General features: G+C 41.3%; 1 protein-coding gene across 1 annotated transcript; it reads left to right on the forward strand.

Moving 5' to 3' along the window:
- The first annotated feature begins 9,257 nt into the window (after positions 1-9,257).
- Positions 9,258-16,170, forward strand: LOC127753001 (probable tRNA (guanine(26)-N(2))-dimethyltransferase 1). Its single transcript, XM_052278455.1, has 13 exons — positions 9,258-9,564; positions 9,988-10,072; positions 10,175-10,293; positions 10,593-10,680; positions 10,820-10,941; positions 12,278-12,417; positions 12,496-12,568; positions 12,643-12,731; positions 12,852-12,957; positions 13,032-13,244; positions 14,702-14,896; positions 14,979-15,056; positions 15,859-16,170. Exons 1-13 carry the CDS (start codon positions 9,340-9,342, stop codon positions 15,991-15,993), a joined length of 1,668 nt encoding a protein of 555 aa, XP_052134415.1. The 5' UTR covers positions 9,258-9,339; the 3' UTR covers positions 15,994-16,170.
- Positions 16,171-16,422: the final 252 nt, after the last annotated feature.

Raw genomic sequence — 16,422 nt, forward strand, 5'->3', positions numbered from 1 at the left:
AAAGTTTGCCGCAAAGACTTGTGGTATCTTAGAGTTTGTTAGAGATAAGAGTCGTGTCCGATATGGACATATCATGTAATTCTCGGGTATAAATAGACCCGAGCCCCATGTAATCAAACTAACACACGTTCAATACAATCTTAGCGCATCGCCACCCTTTTACTTTCATTTTGTTTCGACGAGTTCTTGCTTTCGGGTTGAGCTGCATCGATTTCGATCTTCAATAAGAGGTAAAACTTGTTATGGCGGCTTGCGTTCTCGGGATTAGTGCTTCCATGTTTATGATACTCTAATCTTGTTTGTGTAATTCGTCGAGTTATCATATATCTTACATAATCTTCGATGATATCGTTATCTAACCTACAATCGGCTAACATCTGTCAGAAGTGGGCAGCCGAGTAGTTTAAATACCGACATTGACTTAGATTATGCAAGATATCCACCACTCTATGAAACTTCCAATGGATTGATTGTCTAGATGTTGTCCTTCTTTTCATACTTATAGCTGCGTCAGTCGAGTTTGATCTTATGAGTCGTGATTAGAATTTTAACCTCTAGCCGGCTTCTTGGTTGCTGATTACGGTAGTATCGGGGTTTCAGCCGGTCTTATCTGATTTAACTATATTTATCTTATATGCTTTATTGACATGTTAAATCTGCCCTTTATGTTAAAATCTCGCCACATTTAGGTATATTAAGCTTTTGTTTGGTATATTCTATTTGTTTTGATATCTTAATATAGAGTAGTATCGGAGTATTAGCCGATACACGCTAGATCTATCTGATCGGCTATGCTATGAACATATATAGTCTCGTTGTTAATATATATTTTGATCTAAGTGATTTATACTGTCTCGGCACGACGACCGATCTATCCCAATCACTTGATTTAAGTATATATATCGACATAAGGATTATATACTGTTAATATCTACAGCCGATCGAGTAGATCTAGTTCTTTCTTACTTATTTATGACTGCCGATTGATGCATATGTGACATCAGCTCAAAGATAAATGATATGTCATCGGCATCTAGCCGATCGGCTATCGTTTATGGATTTAACCGCGGTTTCTTTGTCTTTGTTTCTTGTTGATTGTAGGATCAAATCAACTGGCACGCTAGCATACCCAAAGGCAAGTTTTGGACCTGCACTAGAGTTAAGCAAATCTCCCAGGCCTCGTGTTTTCACATCAACACGCTTTTGGCACGCCTGGTGGGACCGATTAAAAGTCAGAATCAACAGCGTTTTCTCATGGCTGAGAAACCGCCAGCATCGCCATCTTCAGCTGGTAAAGATGGTACTTCTAAATCTAAGATCCCGAAGCTTGGTCTATCTGAAGTTAATGAGAGCAACATCGTGCCCATCACTCTAGACAAGTTGACACCCGAGTAGCAGAAGGATCTTGAAGCAATGATGCAGCAAGCATGGAGCCAATTCTTGAACTCACTCATGGAGACCCGCAAGGGAACAATTGTTCAGAAGTATAAAGTAAAAGTAATTGCTGATGTTCCTGGAATAGGTTCTTCCAAGGATGGAGAAGTACAACAAGCTCTAGGTGGTGCAACTCAATCAAGTGATAAAGGTGCTGCAGATGGTTTTCAAGGGATTCAAGGTGATGGCTCTCAAGGGGTTCAAGGTGATGGTTCTCAAGGAATTCAAGGTGATGGTTCTCAAGGGTTTCAAGGTGAAAATCTTGACCAAGATGGCAATGCGGCACAGATACAGTTTAACAATTTCCAAGATCGGATTGACTATGTCGTGCAACATGCTTTGATTAATCAATCTGGGGTATTAGTCAACACATTATCAAACATGGTGAAGTCGATGGTTGATGGCTCGATAGCTGAATATCAAGCTACAGGACTGGTTTATTTGCCAAGAGATGTTTTCCCAAACTATCGGCCCTTAATCACTAATAATCAGCCAGTTGTCCAGTCAAGTCCTCCCAATGCACCATCGGCTCAACCGACAGCACCAGTATCGGCTCCTGCATCTGTTGCACCATCATCGGCACCAAGTCAATTAATTAATCCTCGGTTGTTGGTGAGAGAGTAGCCACAACATAGTGGGCAGAATGTGAATCAGCTAACTCAAGATCAAGTTACAGCTATGTTCTTACCACCTCAACCTATTGTTAAAACAATCCAGCAACAGCCGATTCAATAAACACCACCAAGGCAGCAGGTTCTGCAGCCGATTCAGCAGACACCACCAAGGCAGCAGGTTGTGCAGCCGAATCAGCAAACGCCACTGAGGCAACAGGTTGTTCAGCTGATTCAGCAGCAAGGTTTGTTGAATGCATCGGCTGGGTTTCGAACACCTGATAATCAGCTAAGGCAGCACGCTGCGAATCAAGTTGTCCCAGAGCATTTGGTTCATAATGTGCAACCAGATCAAACGGTTGTACCTCAAGTTATTCCCGAACATTTGGTGCGCAATATACAGCCAAACTTTCAGAATTACCAGGGGGGCAATTTGAATTATCAGTATCAGCCTCCATCGCCGCAAGTTCAATATCAGTAGGGAGGACCAGCTTAGCCCCAGTTTGTTCCTCAAGACAATCAATTCGAGCCCGTGCCACAACAAGCACAAGTAGTGCCTCCGCAACAACCATGGGCTGATATGATTGCAGATGTAATGAGGGAACAATTTGGGCTTAAGCCGAAAGATGCTGGAACAGTTTGGGAACAGTTTGGGCTTAAACCGAACAAGTGTGGTGAAGCATTGGCCTTGGATGCCTTGAGGGTTAGGTTGTTTCCATTGTCTTTGTCTGGATCGGCTTTCACTTGGTTTTCTTCTTTGCCATGTGGATTAATCAACAGTTGGGCCGATTTGGAGAAGCATTTTCATAGTTATTTCTACAGTGGGATTCATAAGATGAAACTATTAGATTTAACAGCGATTAAGCAAAGGCATGATGAGCCTGTGCAGGAGTACATTCAGAGGTTCAGAGAGATGAGGAATAAATGCTATAGCTTGGCCTTGACTGATGCCCAGTTAGCAATTTGGCTTTTCAGGGTATGATAGCTCCGATCAGGGAGAAGTTCTCATCCAAAGACTTTGATAGTTTGTCTCACCTTGCACAAAAGGTAACCTTGCATGAACAGAGGTTTGCAGAAGCCAGGAAGAACTTTAAAAAGGTTAATCATGTTTGTCCTTACATATATGGATCGGATGATGATGATGATGATGATGATGATGATGACTTCAAAATAGCAGTAGCCGAATGGGTTAGAAGCAAGAAGGTTATACCATGTCGATGTCTAAGATGATGGTCGATGGTGGGGCTGCAGTGAATTTGATGCCTTATGCTACGTTTAGGAAGCTAGGCAGGAATGCTGAGGATCTCATCAAGACAAACATGGTGCTCAAAGATTTTGGTGGCAATCCATCAGAAACCAAAGGAGTTTTGAATATGGAACTGACAGTCGGCAGCAAAACTATCCCTACAACATTATTTGTCATCGATGGGAAGGGTTCCTACAGCTTGTTGCTTGGAAGGGATTGGATTCATGCCAATTGTTGTATTCCTTCAACCATGCATCAATGCTTGATTCAGTGGCAAGGCAACAAGATTGAAATCGTGCCAGCTGACAGGTCAATCAACGTTGCCAGTGCTGATTTAGCTCTTTGGGAGATGGATGGTCTTGATTGCTTATCTGGAAAAGTTTGGGATGGAGATTTTCTAAAAGTGTCCGATTGTGATATACAACTAATTGAAGATGGAGAGCCCAAGCTATTATTTTGAGGGCGTCGTGGAGGGTTTAAGCGTCTACACCAAGGACACAGTAGATGATCTCGATGACAAGCAAGGATAGGGTTTCATGTCGGCCGATGATTTGGAAGAAATTAACATAGGTCCCAGTGATCGACCAAGGCCGACATTTATCAGTAAGAATTTATCTTCAGAATTTAGAACCAAGTTGATAGAGCTGTTAAAGGAATTCAGAGATTGCTTTGCTTGGGAGTATTATGAGATGCCAGGACTTAGCCGATCGATTGTTGAACGTCGGCTACCTATCAAACCAGGGGTTAGACCACATCAACAGCCTCCGAGAAGATGCAAGGCCGATATGCTCGAGCCTATCAAGGCTGAGATTAAACGTTTGTATGATGCTGGTTTTATTCGTCCTTGCCGATATGCTGAGTAGGTTTCTAGCATAGTTCCGGTTTTCAAGAAAAACGGTAAGGTTAGGGTGTGCATTGATTTCAGAGACTTAAACAAAGCTACCCCAAAGGACAAATATCCGATGCCAGTAGCCGATCAGCCATTGATGCTGCTTCAGGGCACAAGATATTGAGTTTTATGGATGGAAATGCAGGATATAATCAGATTTTCATAGCCGAAGAGGATATCCATAAGACGGCTTTTAGGTGTCCTGGTGCAATCGGCTTGTTTGAGTGGGTTGTAATGACTTTTGGCTTGAAAAGTGCTGGAGCTACATATCAAAGAGCCATGAATTATATATATCATGATCTGATTGGCTGGTTGGTTGAAGTCTATAATGATGATGTGGTTGTTAAGTCTAAAGAGATAGAGGACCACATAGCCGATTTGAGGAAGGTTTTTGAGAGAACTAGGAAATATGGCCTGAAGATGAACCCGATAAAGTGTGCTTTCGGTGTATCGGCTGGCCAATTTTTGGGATTTCTTGTTCATGAGAGGGGGATTGAGATAACTCAGAGGAGTGTTAATGCGATTAAGAAAATTCAGCCTCTAGAGAATAAGACAGTTGCAGGAGATGATCGACAAGATAAATTTTGTTAGAAGGTTTATTTCTAATTTGTCTGGAAGGTTAGAGCCTTTTACACCATTATTAAGATTGAAAGCCGATCAAAAGTTTACTTGGGGGGCAGAGCAATAGAAAGCTTTGGATAATATCAGAGTTTTGATTCCTCCACAGAAAGGGATACCTTTTAGGTTATATCTATCAGCCGGTGAGAAGTCAATTGGCTCGGTCCGAATTCAAGAGCTGGGAGGAAAAGAAAGGGTTGTATTCTATCTAAGTCGTCGGCTCTTGGATGCAGCAACAAGATATTCCTCTGTGGAGAAGTTGTGCTTGTGTTTACATTTTTCATGTACAAGGTTAAGGCATTATCTATTGTCCTACAAATGCACTATCATATGCAAAGCCGATGTCGTTAAGTACATGTTATCGGCTCCAATTTTGAAAGGAAGGGTTGAAAAGTGGATATTTTCCTTAACAGAATTTGATCTTCAGTATGAGTCACCGAAGGCGGTCAAGGGGCAAGCTATAGCCGATTTTATTGTTGATCATCGTGATGATTCAATCGGTTCGGTTGAGGTTGTGCCATGGACTTTGTTCTTTGATAAATCAGTATGCACTCATGGTTGTAGTATCGGCTTGGTTATAATTTCTCCTCGAGGGGCAAGTTTTGAGTTTGCTTATGCTATTAAACCTTATGCAACTAACAATCAAGCTGAGTATGAGGCAGTTCTCAAGGGATGTCAAGATTGTCAGAAATTTGGAGCAATTCAGAGAGCACCGGCATCGGCTTTGAATCCTATCATTAAACCATGGCCATTTAGAGGTTGGGGAATTGATATGATCGGCATGATTAATCCACCATCGAGCAAAGGGCATAAGTTTAAATTGGTGGCAACCGATTATTTTACCAAGTGGGTAGAAGCAATTCCTTTGAAGAAAGTTGATTCGGGGGATGCTATACAATTTGTTCAAGAGCGTATAATCTATCGATTTGGTATTCCTCAAACCATTACAACTGATCAAGGTTCAATCTTCGTGTCTGATGAGTTTGTTCAGTTTGCCGATAGTATGGATATCAAATTGTTGAATTCTTCACCATATTATGCACAAGCTAATGGGCAGGCCGAGGCATCTAACAAGAGTTTGATCAAATTGGATTAAAGTTAAGCTTTCCGTAGAAACTGTTCTTTACCGGTGAAACCTCTATATCCTTTGCCTATCTATAGCTTCGTGTCCTTGGATGAATCTGAACCGGCGTTGACACACACAATCCTTGTGGAAATCGATATCTAAGAATACTCCCGGGTGAAGTGCTACATCGGTATTTTCCGTGTGCTTGCGGATTTTATCTGTAAGGTTAAGAAATACCAACAAGAGTATGACAGGTCGACCCACCACTTTTTTATAAGAAAATGCTGACTGGATTGCCACGCGTACTCCACGTATGACAAAACCGCTCAGGATTGGGTCGAGGGGGGGTAATTCATCTGGTATTGAAAGTTCAGGGTGAACAATGTTTGGTTTTTGGGTTCACGGCGGTAATTCGATCGACTGCGATAGTTTAGGAGGGTAATTCGTACTTTTTCCTATATATATACATATATGTATAGATACATGAGAGAGAGAGGAGAGAGACTAGAGGGGGCGGACTGACTGCGCAGGCGCGTGGGTAGTCGCCGATCAGCCGCCCCCCACATACACAAGCTCTGTGCCTCTGCCTCTCCCTTTTATCGCATGGCGTTTTCCCTCCCTCCGCGAGACGACCTCCTTCCGTGCTGGGTGCCAGCCTCCGTCAACCTCCCGTGCCATCGGGCTCTCTCGTGCCGGTCTTCTTGCACGTAGGGCATCGGCCTCCACCTACGTCTCCTCACCAGCGAGCTCTCCAACGCCTCCCTCCGCATGCCAACCTTCTTCCGTGCATGCCCGCATAGCCACTATCGTCTGCCTGCGCGAAGCTGGGAGACACGACTAGAGAGAGACTGCATCCTCGTCTTGCTTGGCCACTGTCCACAGCCACACCCGCCTACGCGTCACGAGGGATGCCTAGATTTGGATAAATGCCGCCGGAGGTGGATGCTGAGCTCGATGCGGGAGCACACCCACCGTGTGTCGCTCGATGGTTCGATTTCCTTGCGCCAGCGCCGAAGGTTTTAACCCTTCCTGTGCCGTTGTTTGCCTCTGTGCACCGTAGCCGCCACTCCCTCTGTGCACCGCCGCCGCCACTGCTACTTCCGTGTGCAGCAGCCGCCCCTGCTCCCTCTGGGCGCTGCCGCACCCTCCACCCAGGCCACCGTTCGGTGCAACTTTCTCCGTGCCGGCCTCATGAGATGAATAGACTCAGGGGTGATGAGAGGAAATTTGGGGATAGGTGTTGTGTACTTGCAGATATTTTTGTAAGTTTGGCTTGTAAATACATTTTTTTTTCTATATGAAATCCTAACGGTGGAACGAAAAGTGGATAAAACAGCAACCTCGATTTTAAAAAGTGGTATCAAATGAGCAAACATAAAAGAGTGATGTCAGAATCGTAGTTAGACTTCAGAACAAAGTCAAATGAGCAATTGTTGCAAAATTTGTTATATTTCCACTAATATTGAGTTGTTAATAGATTCCTCTTCATCATTACCATACTGTTATACTAGTAGCCCGATACATTTAGGTGATGCTCTAAGCGTCTAATGTTTCACTGATATTGTGGGGGCTCAATGTCAGTGACCAAGGGTGATGGTGGTAGAATAACCACCATCTTTACTAACATTTTAAGTAGTAATAAATGAAGTACAAGAAATATGCATATAATATAATTGTCCTAGTTCTGCATTTGAACTGTGTGAACCGCCGGTTCAACTGCTAGATCACTATAACATGGGCTTGAATGGTTTGACGTCCGATACGCTTTTCTATACCATGTCTAGGACTGGGGGCTTGAGGGGGCATTGTGAGATGAATAAGCTCATGAGTGACCCTTGCGCTCCTCGGCGTTGCAGAGACACCCAATCACCTCCTCGAGTGACAAAGTGTCAATGTTGAGGAGGGTCTCCATAGAACAGGCAATGTGTGATAGATGCTCGGGCACAACCGAGAGCTTGTCAACTACCTTGGACTCAGGTATTGGGGTTCTGAGCATTGCCAACGATGTGATGATGCTGCTGAGCCAAAGGGAGAAGTCCTCCACGGTTGCACCGTCAGTGAACTCGATGGAGTTGTACTACCACTTCAGCAGCTGCCCTTGGACTTCTACACGTGATCGACATCGACACGCATCAGCTTGATGGCATCCCAGGCGTCCTTGGCCATCGTCTTGACGGCGAGTGTAGACAGCATCTCGAGCAGCACTGCACGCAGTATGGTCTCCATAGCCATCTGATCTTCCTGGAAGTCGATGTCACCGGTGTCCACATCCTAGAGGCTGTAGGCTTGAAGCATCACCTTCATCATCAGAGCACATTCATCGTAGTTAGTCTTCGTCAGAATTGGGTAGTTGGCGGAGCCTCCCACTTCCTTCACAACGCACCGAACTGCTAGCTTCTGGTCTTCACCACCCCAGCGGCGACCATGATGCGGAGAAGAGCAAGAGAGATGATGCGGCTGTAGAACAGGGCTCCTCCACACGGTCTACATCGGAGCTGACATGGCTCTAATAACAAATGTTGCCAGTGATCCTTGATCCCGGTTTCCCTTAAAACTCCCCCAAAAAGGAGACACAAACACAATTGAAAGTAGAAAGATGAGCACACGATGAATTTTGGTTTTGCGAACTTGCTTGCTCCTTTTATGTTCTTTTTTCCTTTTATTGGAAACAAGGAGTGTCCCATAGGACCGACAAATATGCTCCACGTACAATCGCTGGATCGTGAGCCATCCCACAATGCGGGGCACAATCTACGCTACGACTCGAACAACCCACACTTCATGTGAACCAACACGTCTCAGGCTTACAGATTGATGCGCATGGCAGACTGGGCGGCCCTCTTACTGGCTAGATGTGCTAAAAAACTGAAAAAAAAGAAGAGACCAGTACGGGGTTTACAGATGATGCCAATAAGAGAGAGGGAACATGAGAACGGAGTGAAAATAGGATGGGGGAGGGGAGCGAATGCCATCTCAAGCATTGGGGCTGCATCGCGCTAGCACCCAGGCGTCCTCACGGCTGCACCAGTTGAGCACCGGTTGGTGAATTTTGCACCCGTTCGTCCAGGCTCGCATGTCCGTGCAGCCAACCAAACACCCCTCTCTCTGCACTCGAGATGCAAGCCAAGACTCATGCGGCCAACCAAACACGCTCATAATGTGTGAAGTAGAGGTATTTCTATTATTCACATTGCAAAAATGCATTATTTTAGCCTGTATGCTACACTTAAGAACAGTATTTTGGTGATGGGGTGATATCTGGGGGAAAGTCTTGTGGAATTTTTTGTGACAAGATGGCATAATCCCAATTTTGTCGAGAAAGACTAGAAGAGATTGGTTGCTTTGAGATTTGTGCTGGCCATGTGGCAGACAAACAAGGCCGAAGTCCTCCGGAATCCGGATAAACAGGAGAAGAGAAGAGGAGAGCGCCACTTCTTCTGGGGGTCAAATCTCCCGGAATCTAACCATTCAACCAATGCCCCTCGCGTTTCGTTTCTCCCGGATTCTCAATCCGCGCTTCAACCCGTCCACGAATCTTGGCCTCGCGCTCGCCTCCTCTTTCTCCGCCTCGTCCCGCCCAGAGCCGCCGGAGCTGCCCGGGGCCCGCGGTGGCGGCGGTGGGTTCCCGGCGACCATCAGGGAAGGCAGGGCGGAGATCTTCGCCGACGACTTCAACTCGGTGTTCTACAACAAGGCCCAGGTCCCGCCTCTTCGCACATTTTCCCCTTTGCTTGTGGCTGTGTGGGTTTGGTGTTGTTAGGGCTGGAGTGGGCGGAGTGGGCATACTTGTTTGTTTCAATGCTTTCAGAGACTGGAGCTGTTGTGTCAGGAGCAATACGCATTTCGCAGTAATAATATTGCCAAGATGAAGCCACAAAACTTGAACTTCGTCTTTGGTCTAGACACAAATCTATCAAAGAAGATGGGTACTGCAGCTTTATTTTGCATATATTATCTGCCCTATTAGACCCTTGGATGCTGTAATTGTCTTCGCACGTTTCCTTTGTCTAATCAATAAATCAGATAATAGTTGGTATGAATGGTTTGGATTTCTTTCGAAGACGGCTTTAAACAAATGTTTCCATTGTTGCACTTATGTGGTTTTCTGAACTAAAATTGTCAGGTTAACAACAGGGATCTTTCCATTGCTGTATTGAGATCGTTTATTTCGAGAAGACGTGAAGAGCATGATATCCAATTAAGAAGAGGTATTTAGTTTGGGAAAAAAAATATGCACTACTTATTGCTCTACTACCCATATTTCTCTAATTGCTTCACCAGTATATCCAACCATTACCATGATGAACCAGGCAGTCATGCTGAACTACCGCCGAAACATCACGCTGAAGAATTGGGCCACATAAGAGGATCATCTGAGGACAAGGCATTGAGTGAAGAAATTAGCTATAGAGCACCAAAAGTTCTTGAGGTACATTACTGAATTCTTGCACTGACACACATATGTGCGCGCGCACATGCCGACACGCACGCAAGCACCCTCATATACCTATACCTGTACTCGGGACAACAGTGTATAATGATGGTCAGACAAAACAATTATGAAAAGAATTATATTTGATCCTGGATTGTTTGTTTAAACATATTTTATGTAGTTTAATTTAGTGTTGAGATTTATCCATTGAATAGATAGGGTAAATAGAGCTTGCATAGTTGCATATACAATCTTGGTTCTTTCTCTTCAGTTTCTTTTTGTCATGGGTCTTGCAGGCTTTAGCTGCATCGGGATTAAGAGCCATTAGGTATGCCCTTGAAGTAGATGGGATTGGGGAAGTTATAGCTGTTGACAACAATGAAGGTACTCATATTATACTTCTATGACAATGTTGCGAATGCTTTTTCAGAATTTCTGATTACTAGTTTTCTAACCTTTGTATAGTTCAATGAACCCTTTGTTCTATATGATGGTTGTAAAAAAAATGTTTTATCAATTGCAGTAGCTATAGAGGCCTGTAAAAAAAATATCCACCACAATGGCAGTGTGGCTTCTTCAAAGGTGGTACCTCATCTTGCGGATGCACGTGTTTACATGCTCACCCACCCAAAAGAATTTGATGTGGTATGGCTTTATTACTTTTAAATGTATCTGTTTTATCATCAAGAATAATTAAGTGGCAATTAATTAGGTATGGAATTATGTTGCTAGCTAGTCTGATTAGGTAGAACAATACTTAAACTTGTACCAATAAAGAAATATCTGTTTGCTGCCAGTCCTTTCACAGATTAGAAAACTAAATCCAGCAGATATAGGCTGTGTTCGCTGGATCATGTTCCCAAGCGGAACAGTGTGCACGGAAAACGGAACGGTCTATTAGCACGTGATTAATTAAGTATTAGCTTTTTTTTTTCAAAAATGGATCAATTTGATTTTTTTAATTAACTTTCGTATAGAAACTTTTTGCAAAAAACCGCATCGTTTAGCAGTTTGAAAAGCGTGCACGCGGAAAATGAGGGAGAGGGGTTGGGAAAAGGGGGTGCCGAACACAGCCATAGAACTCTTCTCTACATACAGGCATGATTCATAATTCGATGTTTCAATAAACCACATACAGGCATCTAAAGTTCTGCAGATTTTGATTTTCTTCTTTTATGCTTCCAACCTGTGGATGCTAATATCTCTTGCTTATAAATCAAATACTTGAGGGCAACTATCTCTTTATACTTAAATTGTACTCCCTCCATGGATATTTATACAACTTTTTTTTGTTTAAAAAAGTCAAAAGTTTTATGGACTTTGACCAACAATTAGTCAAATTACAAGTACATTTAGTGTGTACAAAATTTATCAGAGACTCATATTTTGAAATGTTTTCACAATTCACAAAATGTTGGTTCAATAGATCTGAACCATTTATTTCGTGAGCAATCGATTGCCAACGTTTAATCTTGAAGACATTTTCAAAATAACATATGCCACAGATAATAACTACAATTTAGCCACTCACACAATTTATAAAAAACTGGTATTTAAGGTGAGTATTAACTCAACCAAAGAAAATTAAAATTACCATACTATTCATATTTAAGTACATTGGGAATGGGTCAAACAAGAGAAAGAAGCAATAAATTGGCATGCATGTGTTAGAGAAAGAAACGGAGGGAGTAATGTGTTAGCGATCAATTATTGAAATGCAATTTTATGGATGTAATTTTGTCTTGAAGTGACCAATCTAGATGTTACTGTATGTATTAATGGTTGAAATTTTGAGGTTTACATGTTTATTATCCAAGGCAGTCAATTGCTTGTTCTAAGTTATTAAAAAAAAGTAATGTGACATTCTCCTCAATCCTCATCTTTTTCCATCTCATCTGCACATATACTTTGTACATATCCGATTCCAGGGGAAATATTATCCATATTATTCTGTACTAATGCTATATACTTCTTGAATCAGGTTGACCTTGACCCTTATGGATCTCCTGCAGCATTTCTGGATTCAGCAGTTCAGTGCATTGCAGATGGTGGTATTTTGATGTGCTCAGCTACAGACATGGCTGTGCTTGCTGGTGGCAATGCAGAAGTTTGCTTTTCCAAGTTAGTTTCAAGCATTAAAATCAATTGCTGAACATATGACTACCAAATCCGAACTATGTTGATATTTTGTACCTCCAGGTATGGGTCTTATCCACTAAAGGGGAAACACTGCCATGAGATGGCCCTGAGGATTCTTCTTGCTTGTATTGAGGTAAGACTTGAGTTAGTTTTCTTATATTCCCTTAATGTCACTATAACTGGGATTTTTTTTGTTTTTTCTTGCAGTCGCATGCCATCCGCCACAAGCGCTATATAGTTCCTATAATATCAGTGCACATGGATTTCTACATTAGGGTCTTTGTGCAAATCTTCACGTTGTCCCCTGCTTATACCTTTCGTTGACGCATTCCATCCTTAGGATTTATGTTATTTGTGCAATTCTGATTATTTTTTACAGCCCACAATACATTTACAAGTGTGCCCTCTCCATGCAGTTCAGCTAGCACAGTGAAAAGCTCACCTCTTAAATTGGCACATGTCTATCAATGTACCGGATGCAGTTCATTTCACCTACAAAACATTGGAAGGATTAATTCAAAGGTAGTCTTTTCTTATTTTTGTTTCATTGTCTTGCATGATGTGCTTATGGATATAATCCTTTTCTTTTTCTTCAGGACAAGAGGAATATCGCCCTACCAAATTTTTCCCCTCTTGTGCCTCAGGAATGTGCTGAATGTGGCCATAACTTTGTTATGGGGGGACCTATATGGAGTGATCCTATGCATGACAAAGAATGGGCTGCTTCCATCTTGTCAAGTATCCAAGCTATGAGTTGTGCATATTCAGCGTATGCAAAGATTTCAGCTATAATGACATCAGTATCAGAGGTAATGCCTATTTTTCTAGTTCATTTTGCCCTTGTTGGACATATACTATGTACACTAGAGAAAATCCACAGATATGTACTACCTCCGTTTCAGGTTATAAGACTTTTCTAGCATTGTCCATATTCATATAGATGTTAATGAATCTAGGCACACATATATGTCTAGATTCATTAACATATATATGAATGTGGACAATGCTAGAAAGTCTTATAATATGAAACGGAGGAAGTAAGTAGCAAGCAAGGGTTCTTTTTATTATGTGGCAGTGTAATGTGCAAGCACTTTTTTTGGTGATAAAACCCCTTGATACAGACATAGAGTTAGGGTAGATTCCAGTTGTATTCAATAAATTACAACATATCATTCTATGAAAAACATAAGGAATGTTGATTTTTTTTTTTGTATCTGCAATATTTTGTGCTTTTGTGGATTTTTCTCAAACTAAACACAACTGAACTACCAAAATGCAAAGCTGGCTCTTTCGTTTGACTTTGTATCTCTTATTTAACTAATTCAATGTATGGATTACATTTAATTGTTTCCATCTTTACCTTTAGAAGACATTTTTTACTCTGCTGCTATTCCAAAGTGTAATTTGACACTTAGTGATATTCCCTGCTTCAATTCAATAAACTAGGAGGCTACATCTCGATTGGAAGTTATATGCAAAATTAAAAATCCTATGCAAGTTATGAAAATATAACTCAGAAAGAATACAAGCAAACGAAATAGTTGACTTTTTTTCTAGACAATGTACTTTTGACTAAACAGAAAAGCAAGCAAAGCAGAACATTTCATCCAATTTCACTTACTTGTGACACGTCAACGCCTGCACCAAACAATGCCAATTTCTGGCTACATAAACTACATAAAAAGATCGAAAACTTCTGGCTAGCATCATGTTTGTATTTTGTAGTATCACATTCCTCATGCTCCAATTGCATTACTGCTACCATTGTTTTGATCTCATGATATTACCCATTCTGGGTCTAATAGTTAGCAATGAAATCTGTAGAAAAGATGTAAAATTTCTCTGCAATGCATTCTGACAATTAGCCACCCCACATTCAGCACCTGTTGCTTGCCTGGTAACACTTCCATACCTGATAGCAATGGTTAATCCACTCTGAGGTGAGTATGGCAAGAAAAGGGTGTGAATGTGTACTTTAAAATACAGCTGATTGATCTGGTCACACTTTCTGTCTGTGTGGAATGTTGTCCCACTTTGTTTCTTGACCACCATTGCAATTTGAATATGATAATCTTCAGCCACATTTCCTCACTCATATTCCGTAGTTATATTTTGTATGATTTCTTTCACAACATGCCCTGCTGAAATAAAATGCTTCATCTCAGGAATAAAAAAAATATGCTTATTGCCTAATCAACTCTACTTCCACAACAGTTTTGACATATCCATTGAATCTGTAAATCATAAATGTCATTTTCTTGTGCAGGAATTGCCTAAAGCACCTTTATTTGTTAGTCTTCACAATTTGTGTGCAATACTGAAGTGCACCAATCCAACCATTGCTACGTTTCAATCTGCTATCAGAAATGCTGGTTATCAAATATCAGGCAGTCATGTGGATCCCTTGGCTCTTAAAACGGATGCCCCTATGTCTGTAATTTGGGACATCATGCGATGTTGGGTATAATGAAAAACTGTATTGGTTTGATGTTAGTAAGCCAGAGTTCATGGTGAACTGATTCATTGGTGGTTTCCTCTTGCAGGTCAAGATTCATGCTGTAAAGTATCGACCTGGAAATCATCCAGGTACCAGGATACTGTCCCAAGAGCCTAAATTACAGGTATATTTGGTTTCATGTATGCTTTTCCTTTGTCCTGGAGATCTGGCCTACTTCCCACCTGGCAGCTTGATTGCATTTTTATGCCAGTAACAGTTGGAAGCAAATTTGACCGTTGGAATTTAAATCTGTATAAGTAGCTTAAAGTGACATTTTTATGGGGTACTATGTCTCTCTGATGGAAACTGTTATGATCCCTTCTAAGTTAGAAACGGTTGCCATACTAGCCTGCTGGGATTTAATTTAGAATAGTAGAATAAAGTACTAACATGTTTTACCTAGTGCTAGCTATCCTGTTAGAAACTAGTAAATCCTTACTGATATTTCGTGCTTATTTGCTGTGATTAAAATATACTTTATAATTATTAATCCTAAAATTATCAGGTCAACTCCACAAGAAATTTAACGAATATTGTGTTCTTCAGATATTTTTGTGGACTACTATGCAAGATTTTCTTTCTTCTCAATGGCTATATTTTTTTAAAATATCATTCACATAAAATAATATAAAAAGGTATATCCAGAAATTCAAATTTTGTGTAAGACCACATTGTTTCAATTGCTACTCTTTTAAAACAATATTGTGAAGAGCTCATACATACAACCACAAAAGATCCTCTAGAGTGGGAGTAATTGTATAACGTACTGGTCTCATTTTACTCCTACAAGATAAGATAGGATATTTCAAATTTAATACTATATTTCAAACACTAATCCAATGTTACTTTAGTTTATAGTTGAATTGATTGAATCTTTTCTCCATATCTTATTGTGAGCTTTACGTATCCAAATTATACTACTACAGGCAAAATTTTCCCATGTACCTGGGGGTTTAGCAGTACAGAAGAGCCCAAGATTTGTACCTAATCCTGAAAAATATTGGGGTCCTAAGACAAAGGCTGGGAGACAACCAAAGAGATTACCAGTGGACAATTTATAAATATTTACTGACAGTATGGTTGCAAACTAGGCGATTGAGATCAGTTGCATTCTTTTGTTAGAAACCGAGCATATACAAGCTCAAGTTCAAGCTCAGTTTCTGGAGGCATGTATGTCCTTTCGAAAATTTGGTCATTACAGATTACTAACGGTCAGTTGTGTGGGTTGGTGTTAACTACAGGCATGTCCACTTTGCTACAATTTTCAACTGCACCAAACTCTGGCATTGCCAAATTTTGTGAAGATGGCAATCCAAACATATCCTAAATACTCTACCATACCTTACCATGCCAATATTTGGTGATTTTCTAGAAACTTCACATAATACCAAACAAGAATATTTGGCAAGGTAACAAATCAAACTACACCCATATACCTCTACCTTTCCAAATTTTAGCATTGTCAAACATTGCCAAATTTTGGTGTTGCC

The sequence above is a fragment of the Oryza glaberrima genome, chromosome 10, assembly GCF_000147395.1.
Source record: "Oryza glaberrima chromosome 10, OglaRS2, whole genome shotgun sequence".
Lineage (NCBI taxonomy): Eukaryota > Viridiplantae > Streptophyta > Magnoliopsida > Poales > Poaceae > Oryza > Oryza glaberrima.